The 18326-nt window shown below is 36.3% G+C and overlaps 1 protein-coding gene across 5 annotated transcripts in view; it reads left to right on the top strand.

The window, feature by feature from the left end:
• Window positions 1-18326, top strand: part of nectin1b (nectin cell adhesion molecule 1b) — a 234898-nt gene that overhangs the window by 67550 nt on the left and 149022 nt on the right. For all 5 annotated transcript variants that reach the window (XM_059506088.1, XM_059506091.1, XM_059506090.1 and 2 more), the window contains exon 5: window positions 5284-5435. In XM_059506088.1, coding sequence (XP_059362071.1) covers window positions 5284-5435 — 152 coding nt within the window. The remainder of the gene's footprint in view (window positions 1-5283; window positions 5436-18326) is intronic.

Here is an 18326-nt window from a genome sequence, read left to right as displayed (position 1 = left end):
TATTAATAATAATAATAATAATAATAATAATAAATATAAAATAACAATAAATAAATAAACAAGTAACTGCTGGCAGATTTTACAGCTTACACTCTTGGGCCAGTGGACACAGCAAGCCGATGCCAATTAATTGGCCTGACCTATCAGCCTATCACTTGTTTCATCACCTAATTAATATTCATGAGACAAGCTGATAAGTTTTCTAATGTGCGGTTCCAGATTGTTCCTGCACCCCTGGGTTAGGTCAACTCTGTAAGATGACCCATGTAACCTTCTACTCGAACTCCCTTGTGCACCATTATAATTCAGTGACACGGCATTGCCGCATGTGCCACACTTATATGGCAATTAGCACCGCGAAATATCCTGTCATTCATCACCTAACAGATCCCCATGAATGCATATGTATGTAAATGTGAACAATACTGAACACCACCAACAACATTGGACACAGTAGACAAGTAGGTTTTGTACAGTTAAAAATTGAGGAATTATGCAGCAAAAAAAAAAAGAAAAAACGGAGAGATAAATGTGGCAATTTGTTCAGTAATTAGGCAGCGAAAGCTGGGAAAGGAAAACATGTCACCGGACTTCAGCTGTGGTGGATTAATGACTGGCAATGCCCAGGGTGCACTGCCTCTGTGGACTGGGGTGGATTTTAATGAGAAAGGACAAGAGAGAGAAAGCGCTGAGCATTCTGGGCTATTCAGGGTATCAAAGGACACATATACAGCAGCCAACTCTATGAAGAGGGACTCGTGGATGACGCTAAGGTCTTCTTGAGGCAGTTTTTATTAGCAATTGGCATGCTGAGACTGGAAGTAGAATCAAAGAGAAGAAAAGGAAAAGGATGAAATGAGGAAAATGGGAATTAAGAACGGAAATGATGAGAACAAGAGAGTGAGAACAATGATGGCTGTTGATGTTGTATGTAAAATATCATTATTCAATGAATAATTTTTTATATAAATAATAGTACTAATTGTAGTATCTGTGTGTTTGTGACGATGATTTTAGTGTTACACCATTAGATGGTGACGAGAATTTATTTATTTATTTTTTATGATTGTGTTAGCAGTAAAGCCATTTATATTTAAAAAGACTGAAACAGAATTGTAAGTTTTTTTTTTTTTTTTTACTTTCAACAAGACCTTATAAGACACATCCAATAAATGCACTGAGCAGCACTGTCATCAGAAATCACCAAAAAGATGAAAGGATAGTATGACAAAGATATCACTTTCCTCTAATGTTTTATTTTGAATATGAGATTGAGCTAATGAATGAATGCTGTATCAGATTCAGATAATCACACTCGCTCAATCCATCTCTCTCTCATAATACTCTACATAATACAGTGAGCTATATACAGTAATATGATATATTTTCAATAAAGCAACTCAACATTCCTTCATAACTAGTTGTAAAGTGACGTTTTCAAATTAGTAACAGTGACTTGGGATCAGCTGTTAAAATGACAATTTTAGATTAGAATCCACAGCGGAGGAAAGTATGTTGTTTTTTTTTGTTTTTTTTTAAAGGCACTCCATTGTTGTTTCTTATGTATTTACCCACTTGTGCCATCAATCTGTTGTATAAATGAAATATTACACAAGTAGCAGTGCGATATTGTGATTACCTAATGCTGAATCACAACCGTGCCAATATGAAAAAAAGTACTAATTCAATATATTAATAAAAACTATAAACGTATCAGTGATGAATGAATAGGATCAGTATTACAAAAATAATGCTGTATAGTGAACACAAAACATGCACACTAACACTGATGTAACACTGATGACTCAACTTTGAAAAGCAGATAAAAGAAAGATGCAAGCACCCCTAAAAATAGCAAGAATATGTATCTCATTCAAACAGTGGGAGTTGCTTGAAAAGCAAGATGATAAACAATGGGAGAATAAGGTAAGATAGAGGAGAATGGTGTGATTACAGAGTGAGGTGGAGGAAAAGACAGTGATGGGGAGAGACACGGGCGCCAACGTGACAGATAAGAGGGGACGGCCACAGCAGCAGTGGAGAGCGGACACCAAATGTGTTCTGAAGGGTCCCCTGGGCGCTACACTGGAAGTCATCATCACACTGTTGCAGAACATTTTAATCCAGAGCAACTATGGACACACACACACAAGCACTAGCTGCAGTTAAATTACAAATGTGTGGAAGTCTGTTACATGGCATACTGTAAACGCTGAATATTGTTACTTATTACACAAATGGCCTTCTGAAAATGCACAGAGAATTGCATTGGGAAGAACACAGAGTATGTGTCAAAGTGTGTAATTTCTGCACCACTAGCTTCACCAGATTGCAGGTTTTCCAAACACTTCCATGATCTGCTACTGGTCGACTTCCCCAAACTCACACTATTGGTTGAGCCAACGTTGCTATGCCAGCCTGGTTGGATTCTTAAAAATACAAAGCAATGTTTTGAAAGTTGCATGGTGTTTACATTTTCTGTCAACCTATAAATAATGTTCTCTGTATACAAGGTTACAAGAAAGTGATTTTGATAGCACTCATTCCTAGTCTTGTGGTAAACAATTATTCTGTGCAAGTTAAATCACATTTTTTTTTTGTTATCTTTAGTCAAGTAGTGTTTCATCTCTGATTTTGCAAAACATCCTTAACCACTCTCTTCCAACTGTCAGTCTGCTATGAGCTAAAGATGGCAAGGAAGTGCACTAAAACCAAGCCCTGCCCTCGGTTTTGTCTCATTTGATATTCAGTTTGATTCAGATATAGCCTACCTATAAAATATTGTAAAGTCAACTCAACTTCACAACAAATTGAATGAAATACTCCATTAAATATTCAATTTAATTCTAAAATATGTTACAATAGTTTAAGATAATTGAATCTTTGCAACAAGTAATTCAGTCGCAATTTCCATTTCACACAGACTTTAAGAAATTTTGTAACCTCTTGATGCATATTGCACAAAATTTGAGTACTTTTTTGATCTGGTAAGTTCTGATCTGATTGGATAGATTTGCAGCTATTCTGCAACTATTTAGGATGACCTTTCCTGTAATGAAACTGTGAACAGCGACGGATAACTTTACTTAAGTATTTCCCTAAGTTGGTGATTCTTGGCTGATTCTTGGGCCAGACTTTAATGGTGATGCTCAAAAGTCTGGCTAAGCATTACTATATGAAATATAACTTCTATTTCAGATTTCTCTTTGAAATATAATGAGACTTCTCATACACATTCTCTCTTACACACCTACGCACTTTAAGTTTCAGATTTGCATTAATTTCCCAGCTATCAAAACATGCCTCAAGGATTCTTACCATAAATATATCATAAAGCAAGCAGAACAGTCATAAACACTCACACTCAGAGTTTATCTTCAGACGGCTCATTGTGACAAATTTCCTTATCTATCTCTCCTCCTGTCTTCCGTCTGCTGGATCTTATCAGATTGCTTTGCAGCAGTCAGCATTTAGGGAAACACATTATACCTTCTGCGTTTTTGGGCTGAAATCTGTCTCACAGGCCGTGTCCTCAACTAGGTTATGAATAATACAACAACAGTTTAGAAAACAGATGACTTCTGCTTAAAGACAAAAAAAAAAAACACACATTTGAAAAACAATACAACCCAAACCAGGAGTTGTTTTGCGTGAAATTGTCCGAGGATAGACGTAGTGATGTGTGTTAGTGAGGGTTATACATTTTGTAATTGAACTTTTAGTAGCCATTGCTTTGCTTTGCATCATACCTAATGACACCATTTATCCATGGTAAAATCACTGTAGTGGTTAAGGTGGCTTTGCCTTTATGAAACAAAGAATGACAAAAGCATAACAATAAAATAAATAATTGAATGTCTTAATACAAATAATCACAAATAATGATTCATCCACCGAGTATACTATAGGTCGTTAGCATAACTTAATATTGTGTTCACTTTTAAGAATTAGAAAGTTCAGTTTTAAAATTATCACCCAGGGTTGTTGATAGCTTCAGACATCCTTAAAATAATGATTTTATATTATGATGTATTTCCAGAGATTTTAAAACATTAAACATAGTATTTACTATGGAAATATTAAAACATAAAGCATAAAGGTGGTTAATACTGATGCTATTTTGGTTCTTTTTACTTCACATCACAACAATATTTGGAAAGCTGAACATACAATTTGGTCAAATTCTGCAAGTCTGAATATTATAAATTTGGTAATATCAATGTTTATGCCACATTAATATAGAATTAAGTTAATGTGCATTCACAGTTGAGTATAATGTGAACAACTTCAGATGAGGCTTACCCAAATAGGATCAGAACTGTGCTTTTTATATTTCATCTTATAGTACACAATGTTTATGCATGTTCTGTTCTACTCTGACTGAGACTTGACCGGATTTCTACCATGCTTTCTACTCTCACCCTTTTGTTGACCTGAATAAATGGTCCGTTATATTGTTTGGATGCCTTATTGTACTAGCAGATCGACTGTTTCGTATGTCTTGCTTTGAGAACACTACCATTAGAAGAAAGACACTTATAAAAGACACCACCAGTCAACCGGACCCTAAAGTACACCGGGTGTCATTGAGATGGAAGGAAGGAACTTGTTAAGTGGGAACTAGATGATCTGAAGGTGCCTGGTGCCTGGTGCCTGGGGAGGCATCATTATACTGATCTCTGATAAGAGGCAAAGAGAACATCTGCCACAAGAACATTCCCAGAGATTGTGACCTCTGTCGAACTTTAGAAGAAGAATGAGGCAAGTCTAGACCCACGGGCAGTTGAACCATGAAGACTCCAGAATTAGGACACTACAGTTAAAGTCTAAGTGTAGCCACATTGTAAGTCATACTCCATATTTTTCCTGATCGGTTTGTCTTGATCACTTGGGATCCAGTGTCAGGTGCAGCAGCCCAGAATGGAAAGAGTGGCAGCAAAACAACACATTTTTCCACATGTGACATCTCTGCTTTTTGTCTTTGTTTGTTTTCACCATTTCAAATTACTCCCTCGTTCCTGGGGCAACATTCAGGCCTGTAAGGGCCCGTTCGCACGTTTTGTAGTACCACCCTTCATGTCTGCCGGTTTAAGATGTGCAGTTGTTGGAATGCTTGGTATGTTTGTTTTAACAAAGAAGATTGAATCTTTCCTAATAGTAACAGTTGATCTACTGATAATACCTATCATTTCAGTCTTAACCAATGTGAGTTGGTGTTGTCTCCCAGCCAACTCTGTTTCCATACGGGACAGCTAAAAAATATTATCTGTTTGTTTTTCTCAGGTTGAATGGATCGCTTCCCAACAATATTGAAATCAAGAACAACACCCTTTTCTTCAAAGGCCCGGTGACCTATGAGTTCGGAGGGACGTATGTCTGCGACGCCACCAATAGCATCGGCACACGCTCTGGACTGGTAGAGGTCAACGTGACGGGTAAGTTACGGATGCTTATCTGAGTTATCAAGTGCGTGTGTTGTAGCTGGAAAAGCTTTAACATGGGCCCAGGTGATAGTAGCTCCAGAAATGTGAGTTTTGTAGGAATTGACCAGTACATGAGCAGTACAATAAGAATTATTTATTTTACAAGCTCATTTAGAATTTCGTTGAACACTCTTCATCAAACACACATATACAGTGGCTTCAAAAAGTATTTGAACACTTAAGCCAAGGTTGTTTTTTTTTTTTTTTTTTTTTACATTCTGATTCAATTGAGCACCAATGATCAATGTAGAATAAATCAATACATTTATATATATAAACATTTTTGTTAGTTCTTTGTTCTCTTGTTTTTCTCCAAAAAGGTATATTAATTTATATTTTATAAATGTATATTCTCTAAGTATATTCAATTTTTTTTTACAACCAGGGCTGTGAACAAAATAAATTACAATAAATCTAAAAAAAACTAACAAACTAAATAAATAAATAAATAAAATAAAATAAAATAAGATTATATTTAATACATTTTCTTAACTATATAAGACTGGTATAATTCAGATGTAATTTTCCTTTGGCAGTCTAAATAAAAATCCATTTGCTTGTCTCGTAATCAAAAATTGGTTGACAGTCAGAATCTTTTTTTTTTTATCCAATGGTTGTCCAAAAGTGTAATTGTGCTGTTTTAAAAATAACTGCTATTTGATTATCTAAGGCAAATGGCATTCAAACATTTGACATGTGGCTTTAGTGTCAAAATACTTTTTGTTCATGTTGAAGCCTGCACATACATTGTTTCTGCACTGCTGCATTTATAGAGGTTGGCCTCCTACCTACGGTACGACCTGACAGTGAAGAAGAAGAAATTGCTATAATTTCCTTTTCTTTAATTTATCTCAGTCACATCACACATCAGACTACAGTGCCAGCAGCCACACAATTAACTCACAAACAGATAGATGCTAGATTCAGAATAAAGCACTCTGTCATTTTCTCCCCAAAATAGCATCACAGTTTTGTTGCCTCTTTAGTATTGATCACAGGCACTTTGCAACAAACTCACATTTCTCCAAGCTACTTCCGCATCCCGCATCTTCTTCGTCTTCTCCGCCTTTACTTGTGTGAAAACAAGAACTACAAATGAAAACAGAACAAAACTGGAGCCGCTCCTCTGCCTTCACTCTAATTGTCATATCAAACACCTGCAGTTCGTTCTTCAGGCTTTGCAATACATTAAGAACAAAAGATGATAATGAAGGGAGGTGATGCTGCTCTAGATTGCTGAGCAGAACCTCAAAATTGGTCCAGTATTTGAAGAGAGCTTCTGCAGTTTTGTTCTGATAATAGCTTGTGCGCCTCTCTCTTCACTTCAACGGGGAGCTTTTAACATGCATAGCTTTGCATGCTGGAGTTGACGCTTGGCTGTTCTCTGTCATAGCATTTATTTGTTTGTGTGGGTGTGTTTGCGTGTAAACTTTCAGGCCTTCGTCGTCCCGCCACGTCTCATCTGGAGTTTCTGGTGATGTGTTGCGGATGTGGTGATGTCATCTCATTCCGTGGCAGGTTTTGATGATACGCTCCGCAGGCACATGCAATGCATTAATGGCGGTCTGAATGGCTGATTTTGAATGAGGAGTGGTGAAGAAAAATATTCTGCAGGCGGGAAATTTCCGCCGCTGATATGTATAGCGCACGTCTGCTTTGAAAGAGATGTTGTTGATCATTTTCAAAACGGCAGTTCAGGAAATTTTGAGAGTTCAGCAATAGGTCACGATGTGAGTTTACAGAACTTTGGTACTTTGCAGTGGAAAATGTTATTGCTTTCTTAATAGTTTATCTATTATATTTCACACAAGTCTCAACTTTGCCTTAGATGTTTCTCCAGGAGATTTTCGTTTGAGCAATTAAGGAACGTTTAGTATAATTATATATATATATATATATATATATATATATATATATATATATATAAACGACCCCTTCAGTTTGTGGTACACATCTTTTTGCAGATAAATCTTGCTTATTTTTTAAAAGTAAACGCTTTTATATCGTTAGTAATATTTTAAGATGAACACTTACTGGACTGAGGCAACTAAGGTTTACTTTATTATGCAGAACATTATCATTGTATTGCATTGTTCACAGTATACAGTATATTTTGTCCCCCAATGATGAAAACTACAGAACTTTGATCATAAAACCTAGGAATTTAAAGAATCATCTTACTAAGACTTATTATAGGGAGATTTAGAGTGACAACTGATATTAATATGTTATTATTACTGTTATTATTATTATTATTATTGTACGTTTTGTCAGAATCAGAATTGTCTTTGTGTGTGTCTTTCTTGATTTTCATATTGTTTTAGTTAATACTATATGAGCCGTAAAAATCCATATGTATCAAATATGATACTCAACAAAAAACACATATGCAATTTTTTAGTTTAGTTTAGTTTAGTTTAGTTTAATTCCTAAAAAAGTATATTCCATTGGGTGTAAGGCTTTACATGGTTAAGAGAATAGAAGTATAAATTGAATGCCAATACTGTACAGGTCTAAAGAATATATATATATATATATATATATATATATATATATATATATATTTTTTTTTTTTTTATTATTATTATTATTATTAAGTTTTGAGTGTCAGTTCATTTGTGATATCTGCTATTTTATGGAATAGGATCTCTTCTGAACATGCTTGTGAGATTAATATAGTCATAAAAATATGGGAAGCAGGACACTTTATTCAAAGCATCCATTTTCTCTTTAACGCTCAAGCTATTAAGTACATCCCATTTGTGAAACATTTCCATATGAGTTCCATATCCCCTGTACAGAAAGAATTTCTCTTCAGAAAAAAGTAAAAAAAGCTAAGTTGCACGTCTCCTCTCTCCTTCTCGCTGTCCAAAGGTTGCCAGCAGAACATGCACTGAAAGCCTTATTTGTTCTTTCCGACCTCTGTTTGGCAATGCCTGGGGATTGTTTCCGTATTGCATGTGCCCATTTGATGATAGATCCCTCCTCTATGGGAACGTCTATCCTTTGATGGATCATTCCATCCGGAGGTCGTTGAACCTCTGTCTCTCTCCCTCTCTGTTTGTGGGAGAGCTCACAGATATCGAAGTATCAAAATTATACTTATGAAGAGGGATTGGTGGTGTGATGTGTTTCATGAGTAACTTATTTCATTATTTTTCTTTTTCATTTTTGCAAGACAGTTGCAGGTAATTGTTTGCAGGCAGTGTAAACACTGTGGTGTTCAACTTGCCAACTTCTGACTCAAACAGTGACGTGAGTTGGAGGCTACCTGCTTGACTGAACAATAAAAGACATGTTTGGGAAATAGTCATTAGTTTTGCAATTTTGTCTGGTGCCACCAGTGGTGCAGAAATGACACACTGCGGCTTTAAACATTCTATACGATGTGCTCATCTGCAGTGTTGAATCTTTCAATTTCGTTGTGCCTTTTTTATGAGTTCATTATAGTTTTATTTGTAGTCACAACTTCCATGGCAGCAGCTGTTCTCCCTTTACGGCTCCATATTAATCTCATTCACATTCCTGTGAGTATTTGATTAATAACCGTGACTGAAATGTTCGGCCTACGCACAATGCATTGAGGACTGTAGTCACTGCAGAATATTTTGTTTTAAAGTCAACATGAAATCAAAATGGACCCTACATTTACTTTCTTAATGCACAATCCTGGTCTTATTTAGCTTCCAAAAATGGTTGCAATCTAAATGTAATAATTAGCTTTGCCTCCAAAATGAATTTTCTTATTGGCTGACGTCTCAAATCTCTCTTACTCTTCGATCCTCCTACCATCTGGTTCCATTCTGGTGTATAACAGCTACTTCAATCAATTCCTGATGGATAAAATCAAGTCCTGCTCTGCTAATTTTTATTGCTGAATGTCTTGACTCAGGTTGCAGAAGTAAAATGGGTTGCAAACAGCTCATGTTGACTTTAAAGTGCAATGGCATAATCTAATCGCTGTCAGTCCAGGATGACAATGCAAAACCTCCTTGACTGTCTGTACATTTTCACAGACACAGCTCTATGGTCCCTGTAGTTTTGTACCGTGCTCTGCATGGCCAAATGAGATGCTAATAAGGCTTTTCCATCTGTTCTTATCATAGCTAGAGGGAAACCTCTCCACGAAAGAGCCCATATGGGCTATTACAGCTCCATTCTCATACCAAGAGTGGAAGTGATACCTCTGGCAAAAGCAGCCCACTCAAACGCTGTAAAACAGTGTACTGTGCTCATTTAGTTCCTCGCACATTGCTTCTGAAAGAGTCCATGTGAGAACTGAAGCCTCCACGTGACCGGCTACCCCAGTATTGGCAACGTTGGGGCAACGGCAAAGACGGCGTCTGTGCCAGATGGACGCAGCTTACTCCGAGCACCACGTCTCTGCCGCGGTTTCTTGTGAACTGCGTAAGCGGTTGTCCATTGTTCGCCTGGCTGCACCTGGGAGAAGGAGAGTTTTATGTGTGAAGCACGCGACGAGGCTGGCACTCTTTTGCAGGAGCTCGCAACAGCTGCGAGACTGTGTGGAAGAGATGATAACATTGTGAAGATGAAACTGTGGAGATCTCAACTTTAACAGCTGTGCTCTCTTTCTCATTGTTGCTTTCTGTTTCTTTTGCGTGTGACCAACACGTTTTTCTCTCTGTCTACCAGCGTTAATCCACTCAGCAGAAAATGTGTCTTCTGATGTTTCTTCTTTTTTTTTGGCAACACTAATAAAGATGAGATGAAAGATGCAATGTAATGTCAATAAAATTATTTTAAACAAAAAAAAAATAAAAAAAAAATAAAAAAAATATATATATATACTGTAGATATATTAAAAAAACTTAATTAAAATTATTGCAGCTATTTGCACTGTGTAAATAGCGAAAGAGGCTATTTACACTAAGTACAAATAGCAAAAGATGCTATTTACACTAAGTGCAAATAGCAATAGATTCTATTTACACTATGTTAAAATTGCAAAATTTTCTGCTATTTATAATACTACTACTATTGCAAATAGTGGCAATTATCTGCACCTCAGTATTGAAGTATATTATAAAAAAGTATGCAAAAATAACGTTTTGAGTGTAAATGTGAATTTTAATTCAAATTCTAAAATGGATCCCACCTTATTGGGACAATAAAGGCTTCCTTACACCTACCCTTACCCTAATCAATACTTTATTTTCAGTTTTTTGATTATTTACTTAAATTTCATTGAAAATAAATGCTTTTCAGAAGTGATTTTAAATTTGAAAAGGGAGATTTTATTTATTTTTTTTTGTTAAAAAGCAGATTCAAACCCAGGTCGATCACGTCAAAATAAGTGCAACACACGTGTTACCATCTGCACTACTGGAGCTGATGGCTGTTGACTGTCTTTCGTATTGTTGACTAGCCGAATCACACATTGGTGGGTGGAGTTAGTGTAAATAGCTTCTGCAAACAAGGCGGGCTATTTGAGCATAGTGTAAATAGGCACTCGGTTAAATTATTCAATAATACATAAAACATAATATTGAGTCGAGGGCAATAGTTTAGAGACTTTCAAAGAAACACATTTGCATCATTTAACTAAAATGTTTGTTTTGTTGACTGAAAAAGCATACCATGTCAGTCAGAGTGAAATCTAATAAAATTAATAAATACAGTATAACAAAGTATTGACTAAATGTAAGAATTCTTTTCAACAAAAAGACAAAAAAACTATGACTAAAGCTGTGTTGAAATGAAGAGTGCCTTCTAATATTCCCTCTCTTTCTCTCTGTCTGTTTTCCTGTTTCCCCCTCTCTCTCTGCGCTGGATTGAATTGGCATTAGAACTGTAAGGCTCAGTTAAAGCGTGTGCTGATGCTTCATAAACTTCAAACGCAATCTCTCTTCTCGCGAACAGCTATGGACAGGCCTTGCTGAGGCCAGGCAGATTTTCTTTGCTCTGCTTCTCACTGGATTATACTTAGCATTCAGACAGGGCAGAATGCAAAATCAGGTGTCTTCCAAATAAAAACACACAAAAACAAGTGACTGTCCAGTAGCCGTCTTTCATACTGGTGGAAATTTACCCGAATCCTGTGGCCACTAATGCATTCCATATGACCTGTGCTCTGCATGCATGGAACTACCGCATTCGGTGCCCAGACATGGAGTAATAAACATCTGGCTCCATTGAAATTCACCTCGTCAAACGCGGTTACGCTGCACACAATTGAATGGAACACTACAAATGGGGTGTAGTAGATTCCACTAGATATACTGGGTTGAATCTCAAGTACCCTGACCCACCCCAGTGCATCTTGATTAAAAATCTGCTTCAGTGGACGATACACTTTTAAAAAGCTCTGAGGAGTGTAAGTTGTCAAGTTGTTTGATCGCTTGTCTCATGTGCTGTAGATTAACAGTAGTGCTTTGACAAAGCTCTTCAGAACTGAATCTTTCATCTTATCTCTCATGCTGACTATCTCTCGCTCTCTTTCTCTCTGTAGATTTGAAGATAAGTGGAGTGAATGCTTTATAGCTGAAGTTGAATGCATGAGAAGTGTTAAACAATTTAACGCTAAGTTCGTTTTCAGGCCACCTAACTGTGCTAGTGGTTTCCCTACTGTCACAATCAGGATATTAAAAAAAAAAAATTTTGTAAGCTATCACTGGGGTAGATATTGATCTTTTTAAACGGTGTAGGTTTATAGGTTTATTGTTGAATGTGCGCTATTGAACATTTCCAGCATTACTGCTCAGGAAAAAAAGATACAGTTCATTGAACATGTTGACCTTTTGTGAACGGCATTTAAATAGCCTATTACAGCATGTCTTAAACAAGTTTTTCAGTGACAAGCAATTTGTGTGTGGAACGTAAGACAGTCAATCACAGCCAGTCAATAAGATGTTTTAGATGGGGAAAGGGAAATTATTTTGAGATTTTACAACAGACTCTAGAAATTGATACAAAAACATCTGCAAAATTCTATAGATTTTTCACATAATCTGCTTTGGATATGGGTTTGCAGGTCAAATAAGTAAATAAATTAATTAATTAAATGCAACACAAAAATAAATAATGAAATGTTAGTATAAATACAAAAATATCAAACGCTTGTTTTGAGTGATGAAAAAAAAAGGTAACATACGAAAATATTAAACCTTTGTTTTGTCCATGATATATTGTATTAGTACATTACATTAGTGACAACTTGCCCCTGAATCTATATATTTACTTAATAAATAAATACATACATGCATACATAAGTAACTTACCTGAATATCAGCTAAATAATAATAAAGTCAATAAAAAAACAAACAAACAAACAAAAACACTGAGCGCGAACGTAACAATTTAATCTGTTAATTGGAAGGTTTTTTTTTTTTCAAGGTCAGGCTCATTTCCATTTATGTTACTTTTTGTATATTTCCTATGACATGCATTTCCTTCAGCTTTGTCTAATGAAATTACTCGAGGTCTAACATTTTTTGAGGAAACGGATACTCTTCAAGAGATTCCTCAATCAGCAGTACCGTGGGGATCTGTAATTAAAGAAATGAATGAGGAGATTTATGTGCTGACTGCTGTAGTCTTTTCAAACCGTGTGTTGGGTTTTTGTGTGGGAAGTGTTGAAGACCGCTAGTCTCATATGTATGTGAACAGTGAGTAAGAATGAGAGGTGTAAGATGGTCCCGTAATTATCTAATTATTGCGCCTGAGAAAGAGAAGAGGGCAAGTGTGTGGTTCTTTCCATCTGCTTTCTCTCTTTCTTTCATTCTTTCTGCCTTTCCCTCTGTCTCTTTTGCTTATCTCACCCTCAGAACTACTCAATAAACCTTGAATTGACCTTGTCAGATCTGAGAAAACCATTTCTTTTTAGTAGTTAAATTATTTATTTAATTATTTATTTATTTGTAATCATAAAGCATGTCCAATTAAGTGAAATTATGCATAGAATTTAGCAATGATTTGTTAAAAGTTAAACAAACAATACATTTTTAGAGCACTTGTTTCCCAAATTCAGTGTTCTGATTTTATGTTTCTGGGTTTCATTGTAATGGTTTAATTAAATTTTGAATAATAATAATAATAATAATAATAAAAAATCTAATCAATTAAGTTAACAATGTAATTAATGCTAAAAATAATAATAATAATAATAATTTATATTATAATATTATTACATGAAGTATGTTCTGTTGTACAGTGATTATGTATTTCTGTCACAATTTTGTCGAATTACACTGAACTTTTATTTTGACGGGTTGTTTTGAAAACATTTTTGCTTCTGTGCTTACAGTATATCTGACTTATGATGAGGTTTATCAAATTCAATGGTGAATTGCTGGTGAGGTGACTCTCAGAGCAGCCCTGGAGATAAAGTTCATGTCTTAGTATTTAGAGACGACAGACACTAAAAACACAGAGCATAACGTGTGCTTGAATATGTGTAAAGAGCAGCTATTTTATGCTTTAATATACACAGACACAAAATTCTTGATATTCTAACATTGCACCGTGAATTGCACTTTTTTTTATGAGTTGACTGTGTGATTCCATCCATGTTTTCAGCATCGCAGAAATCATAGGGCACTAGTTTTAATTTCAGTTTGCGCTTGCTGTTATAAAATGACTTAGTGACACTCTGATCTCCCATCCGGGTCAGGAAGGCCCATGATGTCACCTGTTTGTAGTCGTGTTGCACAACACGGGTTAATGTGGCATAGGTGACTTAGCTCCCCTACGTTTAAGAAGCCAAGACCGCTTAGCTTAGTGGCGCTACACACCGCTGACAACTGTTCACGCTCGCCTGAGCAAGCAATCCCTCACAGTGAAGTTCAAAATGAGAGGAAGAACCAGAAGGAGAGAAAAAAAAGGCTGAGTGAAGTTAGAAAAATGCCCACCACAAGGTGAAAATGAGATGAATAAAACATAGCCACACCAAACCAAAGTATAAATAAATAAAGGAATACTTGTCGCTGGAAGAAACGCTTGAGTGGACCCAATATTGGGATTCGTTTGAGACCATTGAATGAAATGGAAACGTAAGTGAGCCCTTGAGGCATGAGGGTGAATGTAGGGACAGAGTGACGGAGGGTGTTTACTGGCGTTTATATAAGTGGCTGAGTCAAGGCCTGGCATCTCCCTGCTCTCTGTTCGCTCCTGTCACATGTTCTGTCCTCCCAGGCTTGACAAGGGAGCAAAATGTGAAGGAAGAAAAGGAAAAGAGCGGCATAGAGCAACAGAGTGAAACACGACACAAAGAAGAGGCGAGAGATAGCTTGGGATATGAATTGATAAGAAGTCATTTGAGAGGCATTTCATTTGCATGGAAACGTCAGGGTTTTTAATATATTGCTAGCCTCCGCTCACATCACACAGGCTTCATTTGAAATCCATTCACGCTGCGGTTCGGAGCAGAGGGCTGATTCGCCATACAAAACTCCAATTATACAAATCCCAGCGAGTGTAGAGCTGCTCACACATATGAGGAATTATGACTCCTGCCCTTGAGGGGGACGGTGGGAGGGACAGACTTCGCACACGTCGGCTTTTTATGTTCTTAATAAATGTTTATGTCTACCTTAGTGTAAAAATAAATTGCATTTAATTGTGTCTTTATCCTTTTTTCTCACAAATGCAACTTTGTATCTCATATTTGTGTTTATCTCGAAATTATGACTTTATTTCTTTTAATTTTCACTAATTTTTCATAATTTCAACAATTATTTTTCCTATTTCTTTCCCCTCCATATTACAATTGTAGTTCACACACATAACTATTTCTCATCATTTTGAATTTATATTCCACAATGTCAGGTTCGCAAATTCATAATTTTTACTCATTGCTCATGTTACTCAATTTCTCATAATAGCCGTAATTTTTTTTCATCGTTTCAAATTTATTTCTCCTAACTGGAATTTTATCTCAAAACTAGGACTTAAATTTAAATTGTAAATCTCATAATTCCAACTTTACATTTCACAGTTGTTACTTTATATCACAGTTCTCTTTTTCATAATTCTTACCTTCAGTAATATCTTAAAATTCCAGCTTTATATCTTCCAGATGCGACTCAATTTCTCATTGTTGCGATGTTGTATCTGACAGTTATGATTTTATTTCTCATCATTTTGGCTGTTTGTTATCATTTCAACTTCATTTCCTATGATTTCATCCTTATTTTTCATATATCCACCTTGACTACTTCTAATTTGAATTTGAATTTACAAGTGGGATTATTTCTCATAATTGCGACTTTATTATAATCTCAGCTTCATGTATCATAATTTAAACTTTATTTCTTTATGTAATTGTCAGTGACTTCCAAAATTTACATATATATTTTTTTTCAAAGTTGCGATTTCTCCTAATCACAATTTTATCTCACAACTGGGACTAAATTTCATAATTGTGATTTTATATATCTACTGCTTTCCATGATTGAATCAAATGTTGGCAACTCATTTTACTTCTGTAAAGCACCAAATCATATTCAAAATGAGTGAAATGAGATATCATTTGATCACTATAAGACCAGGGATGTGTATGAAGCAATCAAATAGGATCAGTTTCATTTCAAATTAGCTTATTTGTCTTAGTCTTACCTAAATTTAACCTCACTCCTTGTCACTTCCACTTGTTTTTTTTTGTTTCCTTGTCTCCATCCCTCTCGTTCATCCTCTCACTCCCTCTCCTTCTTTCTGAATAGCACCCTGATGAGGCGTTTTAATGTCTTGCTTGGTGTGACATCCCTCCAGTGATGTGAAATTTGTTTGTCTTGCTTGTCATTGCGAAATAGGTCTCAGTCGGACTGATATGACACTGTGAGCTCCCCCACACTGCCTGCTGCATAATTCATCCCTCCCCAGGACGTACATGTGGATTTTGTGTATCATTAAACTCTCACCACAAGGACAACGTGGCTGTCAAGGCGATTGAAGAGCAAGCTCAAAGCCGCGTGTCGGGGGGTCTGTGCCGCCCAGCCACGGGCGAGCGCTGCCGCGTCCCACGAGCCTCGGCGGGAGAGCACCTGACCGAGCTTTGACTGTGCTTGGTCTGATGGAGTGTGAAGTCAGGCCTGCACTGCTCTCTACAGGAAGTGACTTCCACTTTTCAGCTCCCACTAAGCTTCTGCCTCATTATCCAAATGAGATATTAGCATATGCACATTGTCCTTTCTGTATTTTTTGCATTTTCGGTCTCTTTCTTTGCTGGGAATATGAGAGAGACCTTTTTTGTAAGACAGAGAGACAGTTATAGTCAGTCCCTTCCAAAATCTGTGTAGTGCAACACAATATATGCACATTTCAATACAATAAGTAATTAATTATTTAAAATCGTATGACATTAATAGTACTTTAATCGTTTTAATCTATTAACAGTTCTAATCTAATATTCCATAAAGAAAATTCCATCAAATAAATTTCAAATACCATTAAAAACCACAGGCAAAGAAATTTTGCTCACGAGGCTCTGATTCTCACAGAAATCTTCTAAATGATCCTGGTTTAGCATGAAGACTTGTTAGTAGGGATGCACCGAAATGAAAATTATTGGCCGAAGCCGAACACTGAGACTAAGGCAGAATAACGAACCGTTTTTCACGTTTTTCCCCAATGTATTTTGCCTTTTTTCGTTATTATTATTGGTATTATTTTCTTACTTTGTTTTATTTTACAGAACAACAGTAAAATAACAATATATACATTTATGAATATTGATGGAGTTGCCTTTTCTCAGCTTTTACTTTGGTGAAAATTTGCAGGAAGACCTGACTGCTTATTAGTAGTAGTAACCAGCAACAACCAGCCCTTACTCTTCTCATCGAAGACATGCATTTAATGTTTCCGTACTTTTTCTCAGACAGTTTTAAATACTTCTAGACCGCTGACATGTTTTGATCATGTCACATCATTGTTCAATACAGTTTATCTGTCTTAACACCGAAAGAGCTTTATTTGCTATTTTCAGCCGAATAATTTCGGTCGCCGAACATTTGGTGCATCCCTACTTGTTAGTTAAGCTAGTTTAGAAACATCGTTAATTCTTTCAGATTGGTCAGCAGTTGGTCACACAGCTATCTTAATGTCCTTTTAACAGCATGGGTGTTACACTGTAAAAAAAAAGAAACACACACACACACACACACACACACATATATATATATTTATATATATATATATATATATATATATATATATATATATATATATATTTACTAGCAATTACTGAGTAAATATTATTTTAAACTAAATCCTACAGTTAATTGTATGGTTTCACGCATTAATTTCAATACTTTTCCGATTTGTCCTCCTCTTCCTTATACCACCTCTGTTACATCACAGGCACAGTGCGTGTTCCCGAAGGGCTGAAAACAGCCACAACACATATCTGCGATTTATGACGCCCCTGTCCCCTCCTACCACGGAGGCCATTTTCTGCTCTCCGTGGAAGGAGATTTGCAGTCTGTGATGGAGTAGTCACACTGCAGGACACACAGCCAGTGCAGAGTTTTGTCTGGCAGTGATCAGCACCCCGTCATCTTTCTTTCCCCTCCTACTATCATCACGCTGTCTGTTATCATTGTGAGCATCAGTCCTGGGAGGGTGTGTAAGTGGGTCAGACAGTAACCCAGGGTCAGAGCCTCGGCAGTGAGTCACTCATTAGGCAAAGCATACCAAAATTATCAGGGAAAAAAAAATAGATCCAAAAACAACATAGAGGAAGGCTTGCACACTGCGTTGCCATTTCTTAGAAAACGATTGTGAAATTTACTAGCAATTTCTGAGCGAAAATGGTCATTAAGCCATGTTTAATTTTTGACAGGGATGAAAACATGGCTGTGAGAGATAGAAGTACAGTGTGTTCAATGGTCT

The sequence above is a fragment of the Carassius carassius genome, chromosome 23 (genome assembly GCF_963082965.1).
Source record: "Carassius carassius chromosome 23, fCarCar2.1, whole genome shotgun sequence".
Lineage (NCBI taxonomy): Eukaryota > Metazoa > Chordata > Actinopteri > Cypriniformes > Cyprinidae > Carassius > Carassius carassius.
Note: the sequence above shows the minus strand (reverse complement) of the source record. Positions and strands in the feature narration are given on the sequence as shown.